At 50.4% G+C, this 13,776-nt stretch overlaps 1 protein-coding gene across 3 annotated transcripts in view; it reads left to right on the forward strand.

The window, feature by feature from the left end:
• The window catches only part of pde5ab (phosphodiesterase 5A, cGMP-specific, b), a 37,084-nt gene that overhangs the window by 9,532 nt on the left and 13,776 nt on the right, over positions 1 to 13,776 (forward strand). For 2 of the 3 annotated variants that reach the window (XM_030087616.1, XM_030087608.1), the window contains exons 8-12: positions 4,472 to 4,539; positions 9,273 to 9,381; positions 9,666 to 9,750; positions 11,093 to 11,268; positions 12,940 to 12,999. In XM_030087616.1, the coding sequence (XP_029943476.1) occupies positions 4,472 to 4,539; positions 9,273 to 9,381; positions 9,666 to 9,750; positions 11,093 to 11,268; positions 12,940 to 12,999 (498 nt within the window). The remainder of the gene's footprint in view (positions 1 to 4,471; positions 4,540 to 9,272; positions 9,382 to 9,665; positions 9,751 to 11,092; positions 11,269 to 12,939; positions 13,000 to 13,776) is intronic. The other variant, XM_030087621.1, reaches the window with a different exon arrangement.

Below are 13,776 nucleotides of genomic sequence, written 5' to 3' on the forward strand. Positions count from 1 at the left end.
TTTATGACGGCAGAGAGAGGCAGGAAGATGAAGTCTGGAAGGATCCGAGTCTCCGTCTCCGTCTCTGTCTGTGCTTTGGCTCGCCGTCCTCTGGGAGCGTCCGGAGCCTGGACGCTCTGAGGATAAGCTCAGGGGGAAATCATCTGTAAATGAAGCTTCACACAGCCGGAGGAGTGACAGACGGCCCAGCTGCTCCATTTCCACCTTCAGAAGGTGTGAAGACGAGTGAGCGGACTGAGCGGACCGAGGGGACCGAGGGGACCGAGGGGACCGAGGGGACGGACGGACGGCAGGCAGAGTTCAGGACGGCCGTGGAGGGGAGACACCTCCACTGGCAAAGGAAGACCTGAAGCATCCATTGAAAAGAGTTTGCACTGCTGATGGCTGCAGTTCTAAAAGAGCAGAGATGCTGCTGCTGTGCTGGGAGACGTTTCCACAGCTGGCCCGTCACGCCTTGGATTTGTAGACTTTGATATGGAACACTTCCTGTGTGGGAACCTTCTGCTGGCCGTCGTCTTCTCTTCGGGATCGACTCAGTCTGCCGGTTTACCTCGGCCGAAGAGCCCGAGGCTGACGCGGTGGTTGGTTCTCCTCCCTGGTTTACGTTGGCCTCTGGCTTCCTGCCTGCAGTTTGCATGTTCGCCCTGTGCCTGTGCCTTTCCTCTCAGTGCTGCAGCTTCAACTCGTCCACTGTTAACTCTATTAACTCATCATTTTGAGAATAAATATGGAGACATGAATTCTCGCAGCTCTAGTAGAATAAATAAAAAGAATAAAAATAAAAATAAAAAATAAATAATCAATCACTCAATCAATCTTCCGGGTCCTTCAAAGTGTGGTATGACCCTCACTGGGTTCTTCCTAATCCCTGGCTGGGTCCCACAGTGGTCCTGGACCCTTATGTTGGGAACCCCTGTTTGCTCCCATCCTCCTGAGTGGAGCAGGAAGCTGGCTCCAGCACGTTCTCCACCCACGCCAGGCTTTCAGGAGGCTGCTGCTGGACTGTCACGCCGCCGGCCGACGCTGTCATTATGCGAGCAGCTGCCGTTGAACGCCCCTTTCTGCCCGTTTGGCGGCTGATGTGTGGGTGCCGGGTGAACGCCGTGCGCTCTCCTGGTGTCAGACGCTCACAGACGAGCGTCTTCTGTTTAACTGTCCTCATCGTCCCGCCGTGCTGGACGCCGTGTCGTCCTGCATGGCGTCCCTGGCAACGGCGGCTCGCCTCCAGAAGATGGATGAGGCTTAAAGAAGTGGCTTCCTACCTTCTCCGTGCACGCTGAAGGCACGTGCACGTCGTGTGGAGGAGGGCAGGAGGGATGAATCTTGTTGTTTCTCAGATCCAGTATTTAGACACAGTGTTTTGGTTCGTCCATCAGCTGTCTGGGGAACAATGGCGGTGCCAGTCATTACGATCAGCTGGTGTCTTCATGAAGCGGCGCCGGCGTGTCAGTCCTCCAGCAGGCAGCTGCTTTGTTGGTGTGTTTTCTTCAAAACATTTCTCCCTTCTTTGCTTCGTTCCTCTGGGTAGAAGGGAATCTAAACGGCTGCTTGGCGAGGTCTGCTTGGTTTTGGTCCCTGGAACCCTGAGGATCTGGTCTTCATGTACGGGTCCCTGTTCTGACCCCGACCCGCCCGACCCGCCAGACCAGCAGTCCCTCGTCCCACATCCTCCTTTTCCTCACGGCTTTCTCTCCTCACCAAACGTTTACTCTGAGATTAGAGGCTTTTACTGCCTCGTCCTCCGGACAGGTGTCTGTACACAGGTGTCAGAGCGGCGGGGTCTGCAGAGTGTCCGGTCGGAGTCCCCGCTCCCCCGTTCACCGCCGGCTCACCGGAGGGTCGGCCGGTAAAACCCCGGCGCTGCTTTCTGATGAGACTCCTCCCAACAAGACGCTGGCCTGCTCTGGCTCAGTGTGTGGCATCTGTTTGGACGCACATTCGTGTGTGTGTGTGTGTGTTAAGATAGTGTGATGCATTTGCACACAACGATATGCATAGACATGTCTGTGAATTGTCAAACAAGCTGTATTCTGCTGCACTTACATGCTGTTAGCATGCTTTTAGCGTACTGTTAGCGTGCTGGCAGCATGGTGTTAGCCTGCTGTTAGCATGGTGTTAACATGCTGTCAGCGTGTTGTCAACATACTGATAGCATGCTGTTAGCGTGCTGTTAGCATGGTTTTAGCATGGTGTTAACATGCTGGTAGCATGGCGTCAGCGTACTGTCAACATGCTTATAGCATACTTTTAGCGTGCTGTTAGCATGGTTTTAGCATGCTGTTTGTCAGCAGGTTGTCAACATACCATTAGCATGCTGTTAGCGTGCTGTTAGCATGCGCTTAGCATGCCGTTAGCGTGTTGACATTCATGCATGCACACAGGCTGAGTTATTCTCTACATCTGCTTGCATTTATATAAAGTGTGTGTGTGTGTGTGTGTGTGTGTGTGTGTGTGTGTGTGTGTGTGTGTGTGTGTGTGTGTGATGTGGTTTTGTTTGTCAGATTGTGGTTTGGTTTACAGAAACAAGGCTGAAGCTGAAGGCAGGTTTGTGTTTTACAGTCAAGAAACCTTCAAGTCGTGATCAATCTGTTTGGAAATCCCAGAATTCTTCAGTGTCGAGAATGATATTTTTTTTTTTTTTTTTTTTTTTAATATAAGCTTGAATGTCTGGAGATCATTTTCTGTTGTTCCTGCTGGCATGGAGCCAGCCAGTGAAAGAAATCCAGACTAAATGGAGCCGAAATCAGAAAACGGCCCGTTTCCCCTGGCAGTCCCTGCTGTCCGCCACGGAGGGTCAAGCTGTGACTCGGAGCTCCTCCAGAGACGCTTTCTGTAAATGTCTCAGATCCAGAGACCCTCAAGGGCTGGAAGCTGACAGGCTGCAGTGAAACAGCCAGTTTTACACACTGGAAGTATAATCTGTCACTGTCACTGACCCGCAAGGTCTTTTAGAGCACAAATCAAGATTCTGAGTGTATTCATTGCTTAAATCTTTAGTAAAAAGAACATTTCAGAATAAAGGTTTTTAATCAAAAGTAATCTCATCTTGACAGCCATACGTCTTCTAGTGTTTCTGTAGATTCTTAGAGTCTTTTCTCTGAAAATTGCTGAGACGTTCCACAGCCCTGGTTTCAGTTTGACTCTGGTTTTATCTGCAAATTTAGTTCTAACAACCTTAACAACTCCCGTGACCTCTGTGACCTCTGGTGACCTCTGGTGACCTCTTACCATCGCCCCGAGCCACACTGTTGATGACTCATGGTTCTCCGCCTTCTGCTGTACATCCAGAACGTCGAGCAACAGGAGCTTTGAATCCAGCCCCTGACCTTATGACCCCCGTGAGCCTGACGTGACTGACGGCTGCAGAGCATGAAGGCAGACGGTTCCGTTTGTTCCAGGGAGGAACTCCGTGCTCTGAAGCGCCCAGTGTTTCCAGAAGAGCCTCGTAAAAGTCACAACATGCCGGGTTCTCTCTGTGGAGCCGGTCTATTATTCCCCCTGAGTGGACCAGCAGAACCGGGGGGGGGGGGTCCGGCTTTAAATCCTGTCTCCACCTCTTAAAAATGGAAAAATGATCCTTTATGAGGAGAGAGAACAAGTCCTTATAAGGGGGCGAGCAGAGGAGGAACCAGGCTGCAGGACCAGACTCAGAGGAACCAGACCCAGAAGAACCAGACCCAGAGGAACCAGACCCAGAGGAACCAGACTCAGAGGAACCAGACCCAGAGGAACCAGACCCAGAGGAACCAGACCCAGAGGAACCAGACTCAGAGGAACCAGACTCAGAGGAACCAGACCCAGAGGAACCAGACCCAGAGGAACCAGACTCAGAGGAACCAGACTCAGAGGAACCAGACCCAGAGGAACCAGACCCAGAGGAACCAGACCCAGAGGAACCAGACCCAGAGGAACCAGACTCAGAGGAACCAGACCCAGAGGAACCAGACTCAGAGGAACCAGACCCAGAGGAACCAGACTCAGAGGAACCAGACCCAGAGAACCCAGACCCAGAGGAACCAGACTCAGAGGAACCAGACTCAGAGGAACCAGGCTGTAGAACCAGACCCAGGTTTAGACCTTCCAGGTTCCAGGTTAGTAGATTGGAGAGAAAATGGACCGGTACTGTGAGGGACATGATGGACACCCAGGAGTTCTGATGGAGGGTTCATGTTCATGTTCATCATGGGGCATGGTTTGAAGGCGACGCTTTCAAAATAAAATATGATACCATTACCTAAATTCAGTTTGGCAAAAGACAGCACCAAGAAGCAACATGGGGGAAGAAGGGTCGGAAAGCAAGAGAAGGTGGTCCGGCACTGAAAAGATCTCCATCACCTCTGGTAGGGGGCCAGCTGAGGAAACGTCCCTCGCCACAATAAAAGCATCCTCAACAGATTCACATCAGGCTCCTTCTCGTAGCTCCGGACCTCACCGGTCAGATGAAGTGACGCAGCGTCTCCTCTCCCCGCAGAACTCCTTCTCCAGCGTCTTCCACATGGAGCACGAGGAGCTGAGCCCCGTCCTCGACGCCCCCAGACGGTAAGAGGACCCGCCGTCCGCCAGCCGCCTCCACCGGCCGCGAGCCGCTAGCCGCTAGCCTCACTGAGTGTCCGTCGGCGGCGCTGCTGTTGTTTGTATTCCTTCTTTATTTCATTTTATTTTGTTGAGTGTTACTTGTGGCAGCAGAGTGGATTTTATGCACCAAACCAACCAGTCAGCAGGTCTGCAGCACTGATGCAGTTTCAGTTTCAGAAAACTGAGAGACCGTACTGGTCTGGCCCTCCGGGGGGGGGGTGCAGGATGTGGGCTTTAACCGCCCGGAACCACAGCAGGCTTTTTATAGTGACTCTCACCTCGAGACGCGGCGTCTGTCTGGGCCCAGCAGGAGGTCCAGGCCAGCAGGACCGGTTCTGGTCGGGCTCAGTGTGTCTCCGGTCCTGGACTGGAAGCCTGGGCCGGCCTGCGGCCTCGCTTGAGTCAGTCACACAGCGAGAGAGAGGAAATGTGGATTTTAGAGTGTTTGGGAGAAACCCTGCTCTGTGTGTGTGTGTGTGTGTGTGTGTGTGTGTGTGTGTGTGAGTGTGTACTCGGAACATTTTGTTATAATTAACCATGAAGTTATCCAGAATGACATTCCTGTCATGGGCTGGAAATAGAAAACCAAAACTCACACACACACACACACACACACACACACACACACACACACACACACACACACACACACACACTGATGCTTTCTCACAGTGAGCGCTGTGTTTGCATGGTCTTCCATCTTTTCCACGTTGATCATTTTTGAGATCGGTAAAAAATTTAAGGCTTTTAATTTGAAAATCTGTTTTCCGTACAGACGGCAGCTGTTGATCCATTAGATTCCTTTCATATTTAATGCCATAGGAGCAGAGCCTTTTAAAATATGAAAAATGTCATCAGTTTTTAGTTTTAACAAGTCCTGTTTCTGCAGAAAATCAGCTGTTATCACACAACAACTCGCTCTTCCTTTGAGTCTGAGGTTACTGTAGTGAACGCTGTGGAACTTCAGGGCAAAGATAATAACATTCCAAAATATTATGTATACAAAAGAAACGAGCAACTTGACAAAAGTGCTCCAAAGTATGGCTCCACTTTTCAAAATAAGATGCAGATTATGCTGCTGTGGCGGGAAAACTTCTGATCTGGAAGCTCCTGGTGAAGAACAAGATGTATCTCCAGACTGAGGAGTGACCAGCCCCTGGTCTACAGCTACAACTCCTGCATTCAGCACCATTAGCTTGCTAGCATCCATCAGCATGCTAGCATCCATTGGCACGCTAGTGTCCGTTAGCATGCTAGCATCCATTGGCACGCTAGTGTCCGTTAGCATGCTAGCATCCATTGGCACACTAGTGTCCGTTAGCATGCTAGCATCCATTGGCACACTAGTGTCCGTTAGCATGCTAGCATCCATTGGCACGCTAGTGTCCGTTAGCATGCTAGCATCCATTGGCGACTCGTTATCTGCAGCCATCAACAATTTAACATTTATTACCACATAAACACGCAAAAGTACCAAATTCAGGTACCATTGAGTACCAGTACTGATTCCCAGGTACCAGGTACTGGTACCGGATCGGTTCCAATGTGAGCAGGAACCCGTCCAGAAACATCACAGAGAGAACAGACACAACTTGGACCCAGATGAGCTTTCTAATGATAGGCCAATATCTAAACTTCCATTCCTCTCTAAGGTTTTGGAAAAAGTGGTCTTCAACCAACTACAATTCCATCTTACCCAAAATGACATTTGTGAAAAATTCCAATCAGGTTTTAAAGCAAAGCACAGCACTGAGACGGCGCTCCTGCGGGTTTTTAATGATATTCTTGTGACTCTGGATACTGGGAACTCTGCTGCTCTACTGCTGTTGGACATGTCCTCCGCCTTTGACACAGTAGACCAGAACGTTCTGCTGTCTCGCCTGGAAATGTGTGCTGGTGTCAAAGGCACGGCCCTCGATTGGTTTCGTTCGTATTTGGACAACAGAACCTTTTCTGTCCATATTGGCCCCAACCAATCCAAGCCTGCTCCCCTGAGATGTGGTGTTCCTCAGGGTTCCATTTTGGGCCCAATTCTTTTTGGCATCTATTTATTACCCTTGGGACTGATTTTTAGAAAGCACAACATCTCATTTCATTGCTATGCAGATGATGTTCAAATTTATGTCCCTTTCAAGAATAATTCATCTTCCTTTGAATCTCTGAAATGTTGTCTGAAAGACGTCAAAGACTGGATGGCTCTGAACCACCTGCATTTAAATGATAAAAACACTGAAGTTGTAGTGTTTGGTGACCCAGGTTTTCTCGAGGGTGTAGACACTGCTCTTGGCCCTTTATCTTCTTTAAAAAAGCCTTCTGTGAAAGACCTTGGTGTTTATTTAGATTCTGCTTTTAAGATGGATAAACAAATCAACGCAGTGGTGAAAAACAGCTTTTTCCTGTTGCGACTGCTTTCAAAGTTAAAATCTTACCTGCCAGCCAGAGACTTTGAGAGAGTGACGCATACGTTCATTAAACCTTGCCTGGACTACTGGAACTCCCTATATTTTGGTTTAGCCCAGGCGTCTATGGGAAGACTGCAGTTGGTCCAAAACGCTGCAGCTCGTCTGCTGACTGGAACCAAGCGTCAGCAGCACATCACTCCAGTCCTGGCCTCACTGCACTGGCTCCCAGCTTTCTACAGGGTCCAGTTTAAAGTTCTCCTCATTGTATTTAAATGCCTCAATGGCCTGGCCCCTGATTATTTGTGCGAGCTGCTGTCTGCTCACACTCCAACCAGAACCTTGAGGTCATCCCCCCAGCTATTATTGGATGTTCCCAGGTCCAGACTGAAGAGCAGAGGGGACGGAGCCTTCTCTGTGGCGGCCCCCCGGCTCTGGAACAGCCTCCCTCTGCATGTCAGAGCTGCACAGACACTTCAGCACTTTAAAACTTCATTAAAGACTCATCTTTTCTCTCTGGCGTTCGACGGGTTGAGCTGAGCGTTCACTGTAGTCACTGTCTTTTAATTCTTTTAATGGATGTTTTTCTTCCTTTTAAAGGTATTTGTATTATTTTATTGTTGTATTTATATTGCTTTATTTTTTATTGTGATGCACTTTGGGCTATCTAGTTGTAAATGTGCTATACAAATAAATTTGACATTGACATTGACAACAGCCACGCAGAAAAAGACTTGAGTACGTTTGGTTGTTTTTTACCCACAGAGGAGAAAATGAGCGTTTTACTTTTGACATCCACTAAATACACACGCGCGCTCACACACCCACACACACACACACACACACACACACACACACACACACACACACACACACACACACACACACCAGCTCCTCTGCTCTCATGTTATGTTGATGTCTCATTTTCCACCATCGATCAGCTGATTCCAGCTGACGGTGAAAACAAACAGACTTATTAATGGCTGACAGCCGTGACTGACGGCTCGGATCCGGGGGGTGGGGGCCAGGGGGCCCGGGGGGGCCGTGGACTCAGGTGCAGCCCCGTGTTGCTCCTCTCTAATGATCCGCCACATGTTTTATTTACCCAGCTCGGCCCGGTTCAGGAATGACTCCTAATTACCTCGTCTGGAATCCGGCGAGCCTCGCTCTGCATAGGTCTCCGTCTCCATTAGTCCAGAAACGTCCACATGAGCCTCGTGCTGGGATGTTTTTCTCTCTGTTCTCGATCCTGGAAAGAGAAGGTTGATCTATAAAACCTGGCGTTAGCTGGTTGACACTGGGCCAATCAGATGGCAGAACCGGTAAAACCCGGTGAACCAGCAGGTCAGAGCTGGACACGCGTTCTGCAGCATCGTTCAGGTAAATGTTCTCTCTTTAGCTTTGTGTGCTCTGGTTCCAGACTTTTCCAGATCTTTGTGGCTTCCTGGGGAGACCACATCTCAGCTTTCCCACAAACAATATATCTGCTCACTCAATGAGCCGGTTTTCAAAGCGGGAGCAGAGTCTGATTCCCATCTCTCCAGAGTGCATGGGTTAGCTTCATTCATTCACTCCTTCTCTGAAGAAAATCCAAATGGATCAATATGTGGATCAGATCCAGTGGAGAGCCCTGCCCTCCCACAGCTCAGACCCAGTGGGGCTGAACCAGGAGACACTGCTCAGGTTTACAGAGTGTCGTCTTGTTCTGGATCAACAGCAGCCTTTCATTGACGGAGCATGGACCGATCAGCTGGAGCTTCGTCCCAAACCTCCATCCTGATCCCCATGTTGACCTCCTCCTCCAGGAGGCTTTAATCCCATCAGATGTTGGGAGTGTGGAGGACCTGGTGGACTCTTCAGCTGCTGTGTTCAGCTTCCCGCTGTCAGAACTCAGCATCAGGGTCTCCAGAGAGCCTCCTTTGAGTTTTCCTCTGATCCGTCTCTGATTGCTGCTGTAAACCTTCCCGCAGCCTGGAGGTGGACGTGTCTGGTGTCTCTGTTGTTTCTAGGGTTTGATTTGATTTGAGATTTTGGTCGACAGGAAGTTTTGTCATTGAAGGAGGAAGGATGTGAACATTACTGTTTGGGTCTTTAGAAGTCGTCGGTTATTGGTGCAGGTTTTGCATTTATTAGGAAGTAATGAATCCATGAACCGAGTCTTTCTGAACCGAACCGAGTCTTCTAAGCAGCTGTGACTGTGGAGAAAGTTCCTCTGCTGTCTGTGACTGACTCCTGTGTGGTTTGTTGTTTGGTTTGCCGCCGCCCCCCCCCCCCCCCCCCCCCCCCCCTCCCCCCCAGGGACTGTGACGTGAGCCAGATTAACTACATGTACGCTCAGTACGTGAAGAACACCATGCAGCCGCTCAGCATCGCCGACGTCACCAAGGACCAGCGCTTCCCCTGGACGGTCCGCCGCTCCCCACCTCCTTCCTCCTCTTCCTCTCTCTCTCCACCTTCCTCCTCTTCCTCTCTCTCTCCACCTTCCTCCTCTTCCTCTCTCTCTCCACCTTCCTCCTCTTCCTCTCTCTCTCCACCTTCCTCCTCTTCCTCTCTCTCTCCACCTTCCTCCTCTTCCTCTCTCTCTCCACGTTCCTCCTCTTCCTCTCTCTCTCCACCTTCCTCCTCTTCCTCTCTCTCTCCACGTTCCTCCTCTTCCTCTCTGACCAGACGCTCCTCTTCCTCCTCTGACAGAGCGAAGGTCCAGATCACACCAGCAGCCAGATCAAGAGTCTGCTCTGCTCCCCGATCAGGAACGGGAAGAAGGACCGAGTGATCGGTACGGCCGGTTTGTTCCGGTTCTCCGCCTCCGTCACACACACACACACACACACACACACACCGATGCAGGGAGCTAACCTGAGCTCCAGGCAGACATGAGCCACCTCCACACAGCCCGGAGCCTCCACCCGGCCACCATCAGACGGGCGGCCTTGAACGCCCCCTGTGGCCTCGTACAGCAGGTCCTCCGACCCTGGAGCGAGCGACCTTTCACCTTTACCCTGAAGACCAGCGCAGCACCAGGGGATTTCATTTATTTATGTCACTAAATGGATTAGCCAGCAGCTGCAAAGCATTTTCATTTAGAGAAAAGAAAAAGAAAGAACGGCTGATCAACCCAGAACAAATCAGAAAACTGTACTTTATGTTTTATGTATGATGTTTTAAAAATACACTTTCAAACTGCTGTACTAAAAACAGCATCACATGTATGAGTTTCAGCGTCTCCGGCTGTTTTAATGGTCTTAACAGTTAATCAACTTTCCTCAAGACCTTGTCTTGTTAGCTGACATGATGTGAGACGTATTGTAGTGGACTGACTCAGTGTTACTGATCACCTGACATAAGATGGACCTCATTAATCCAACTGGGGGTTACAGACTGTGTTCCCCTGAAGACCTGATCCATGTCCAGGTGATCAGACGTGACCAGAACTGGTCGCTGGACCCAGTTCACTACTGGTAACGCTCCATAGTCCGATTTGTTAAAGTACAATTCTTCAAACCGGATGAAACAGACATCCAGGTACGGAAGACAATCTAACAATGAAACAATGTAACAATGAAACAATGAAACTATCCAACAATGTAACAATCTAAAAATGAAACTATGCAACAATGTAACATTGTAACAATGTAACAGTGTAACAGTGTAACATTGTAACAGTGTAACAGTGTAACATTGTAACAGTGTAACAGTGTAACAGTGTAACAGTGTAACATTGTAACAGTGTAACAGTGTAACAGTGTAACATTGTAACAGTGTAACAGTGTAGCACTATCACTCCTGGTGTCAGGCAGTAACCAGATGAACAGTGATACTAAAAACAGACGTGTATTTCTGGGTCTAATCTGGACATTGTTTATTTTAAACAATGTTCAACCGGATTACCAACTACTACCGTCTCTTTAGACGTTCAGGTGCTCAACGCCTTTAATGTGGTTTCCGTGACGATGGCTCCTGGGGAGTCATTAACACTCAGAGCTGAACTTGTTATTAGAGTTTGTTTTTCTGAAAGACTCATCTGAGGTGGAGGGTCTCCTGAAAAACACGGGGACACTGACTCAGTGGATGTGTGTGTGTGTGTGTGTGTGTGTGTGTGTGTGTGTGTGTGTGTGCAGGTGTGTGTCAGCTGGTGAACAAAATGGACGAAGCGTCGGGGAGCGTGAAGGCCTTCAACAGGAACGACGAGCAGTTCCTGGAGGCCTTCGCCATCTTCTGCGGCCTGGGCATCCAGAACACGCAGATGTACGAGACGGTGGAGCGAGCCATGGCCAAGCAGGAGGTCACCCTGGAGGTCAGACATGCTGATCCGGTTCGGGGTCCTGAACGCACGTGGACTTGTTGTCGTGGTAACCGTGTGTGTTGTGGCTGAAGGAGCCGTGTGGTTTTAGGGTCAGAGCAGCGTTCCTGCCGGATCCTCCAGTGTGTTCCCAAACACAGCGTGGAGCGTCAGGGGGCGTGGCGTGGGGGCAGGGATGCCGAGGATCATGGACTGTGTTGGTGGACTCTATCTGGGGCGATGATCAGGATGGTCAGGATGTTCCTTCCCGTTTTCCTTCTGATCATTTGTTTCCATGGAAACTCACCGATGGTCTCGATAGAGTCTGAGGAAGAAGCTTTTTGTAGCTTCCTGTTGTTCTCCTGGGTGAGAACCAGATCCAGAATCAGATGGAGAACCATGAGAATTTGTGTGTGCGTGCTCGTGCGTGTGCACGTCACTCGGAGTTATTTGTAGGTGTGTGAGTGACAGTGATGAGACGTGGCAGGAGGATGCTGCAAGTGCTTTCTTGACACTTTTGCTGCTTTCAACCTGTCTGTGAGACACACTGATCAGCACACACACACACACACACACACACACACACACACACACACACACACACACACTGCACTCTGGTTATGGACCTGTCAGCTTCAGAGTGCCGGCTGCAGCTGACACCCTCCTCCTGTGTGTGTGTGTGTGTGTGTGTGTGTGTGTGTGTGTGTGTGTGTGTGTGTGTGTGTGTGTGTGTGTGTGTGAAAGCTGCTGTTTGAGTGACACAGTGTGTCAGCAGGCAGCTCGGCTCTCAGACCGGACTCGTCCTTCAGACGGGTTTGAAGGTGGTCTCTGACAGGAAGCAGCCTGGTCAGCTGTGTCCTCAGTGTGGACAGACGGAGCCAGAGCGGGGCCGGTGTCTCCAGGCCCGCAGGACACAGAATATGCAAAGCGTGTGAAGATGAGGTGAAGCGGTGAATCCCTGTCCGGAGGCTGTGCTCAGGCCTGGATCTGCTCTAACGAAGGACCGGCTCCGCCCTCCATCTGCTGCCTGTCGCTGTCCACAGCCCGAGGGACAGACGGCGGCGGCTCAGCCTGCTGCCACCTCCTCCACAGACACACCTCCCCCTCAGGGTCAAACACAGCAGTCTGCAAACCCTAACGAAAAGCAGGAAAAGAAGCTCGTCCAGAATCTGGACAGAATCTGTTCCTCTGAGACTCCTCACACAAAGGGATCCGCAGTGGAGGGAAATGCATGGAGGGACACTACCCAGACTCCTGGGGAGCAGAGGGAATGCTGGGACTGAAGCTGGGCCTCAGCTTCTGTCCAGGACTTCTTCTCTGAAACAGTCTCAGAGACTGGACCGCCACATGGTGGTGGACGAGGGGAAGCGCAGCTGGTGTCTTCTTTAGCTGATGTGTCTGATTGTGTGATTGGGAAACCTTCTGGACGCTCTTCAGTGCTCCTCAGGGTTCACGCCGTCAGCGGGGAGCTCGTTGTGATGAATCCTGCTTGTGATTGGACGACTGAACTACTTGGTTTCAGTGTACATACTGGATTCGACGCTGACTGTCCACTGCTTGAAAAAATGATGCATTAAAGTCTGGACTGTTTCCCCACAAAGCAAAACGCTGAAATATGAGCAGCCTGTCAGAGTCCGTGCTTCAGCACTTTGTGTGTGTGTGTGTGTGTGTCTGTGTGTGTTCCAGGTCTTGTCGTATCACGCCACTGCTGCAGAGGAAGAGTCGCGGGAACTCCAGGTAACCGCGGTAAATTCAACTTTATTCATTTATTAACACACACACACACACACACACACACACACACACACACACGGTTCCATGCTCCCAGACACACTTTGGGCAGGCGTTGACCTTGGCGATGGGAGGAAGTGGGCTTTGTGCGGATGAGGAGTAACCCTACACCGGGGTGGAAACTCCATCTGGAGACAGGAAGTGGTTGAGGAGCAGCTCTGGAGGCATGGCGGGGGCAGCATCATGCTGTGGGGATGCTGCACAGTAACAGCTGTTCGGCTCATCTCAGTTCAGGGTCACATGCAGGAAAATGAATCTGAAGGTGAGCTGAACCGCTCAGAACTGCTCAGAACCACGTAGAACCGCTCACAGAGAAAAGTCTACATTTCATTAAAAATGGGTTCAGTGTTCTTAATCTTTCTGCTTTGATTCTCCAGTCGCAGAATATTTTTTCTGTCACTGAAATGGAAACTTTGAAGTTTATTTTTCTCTATTTCCGCTGAAAGATCTGATATCCTGACTGTTGTAGAGTGAATCTGCTTTCCTCATGCAGGGCTGGTCCAGGTTAATGTGGGGTTAGTGCGGGGTTAGGACCTGTTCAGGCCGATGGAGCTGGTTCAGACTGACCCGGGTCTGTTTTCCTGCTCCGCTCGTTGGACTGAACGCCGGGCAGGCGGTTTGAGTTTCACTGGCAGAACCAGATGATGTTACACTCCTCACATATTTCACTGATGTCTGCAGAGTCTCCCGACACTCCAGACGCTGGTCTGTTCGCTTTCCGGCCTCAGAGAC

This window comes from Salarias fasciatus, chromosome 3 (genome assembly GCF_902148845.1).
Source record: "Salarias fasciatus chromosome 3, fSalaFa1.1, whole genome shotgun sequence".
In the NCBI taxonomy this organism is placed as follows: domain Eukaryota; kingdom Metazoa; phylum Chordata; class Actinopteri; order Blenniiformes; family Blenniidae; genus Salarias; species Salarias fasciatus.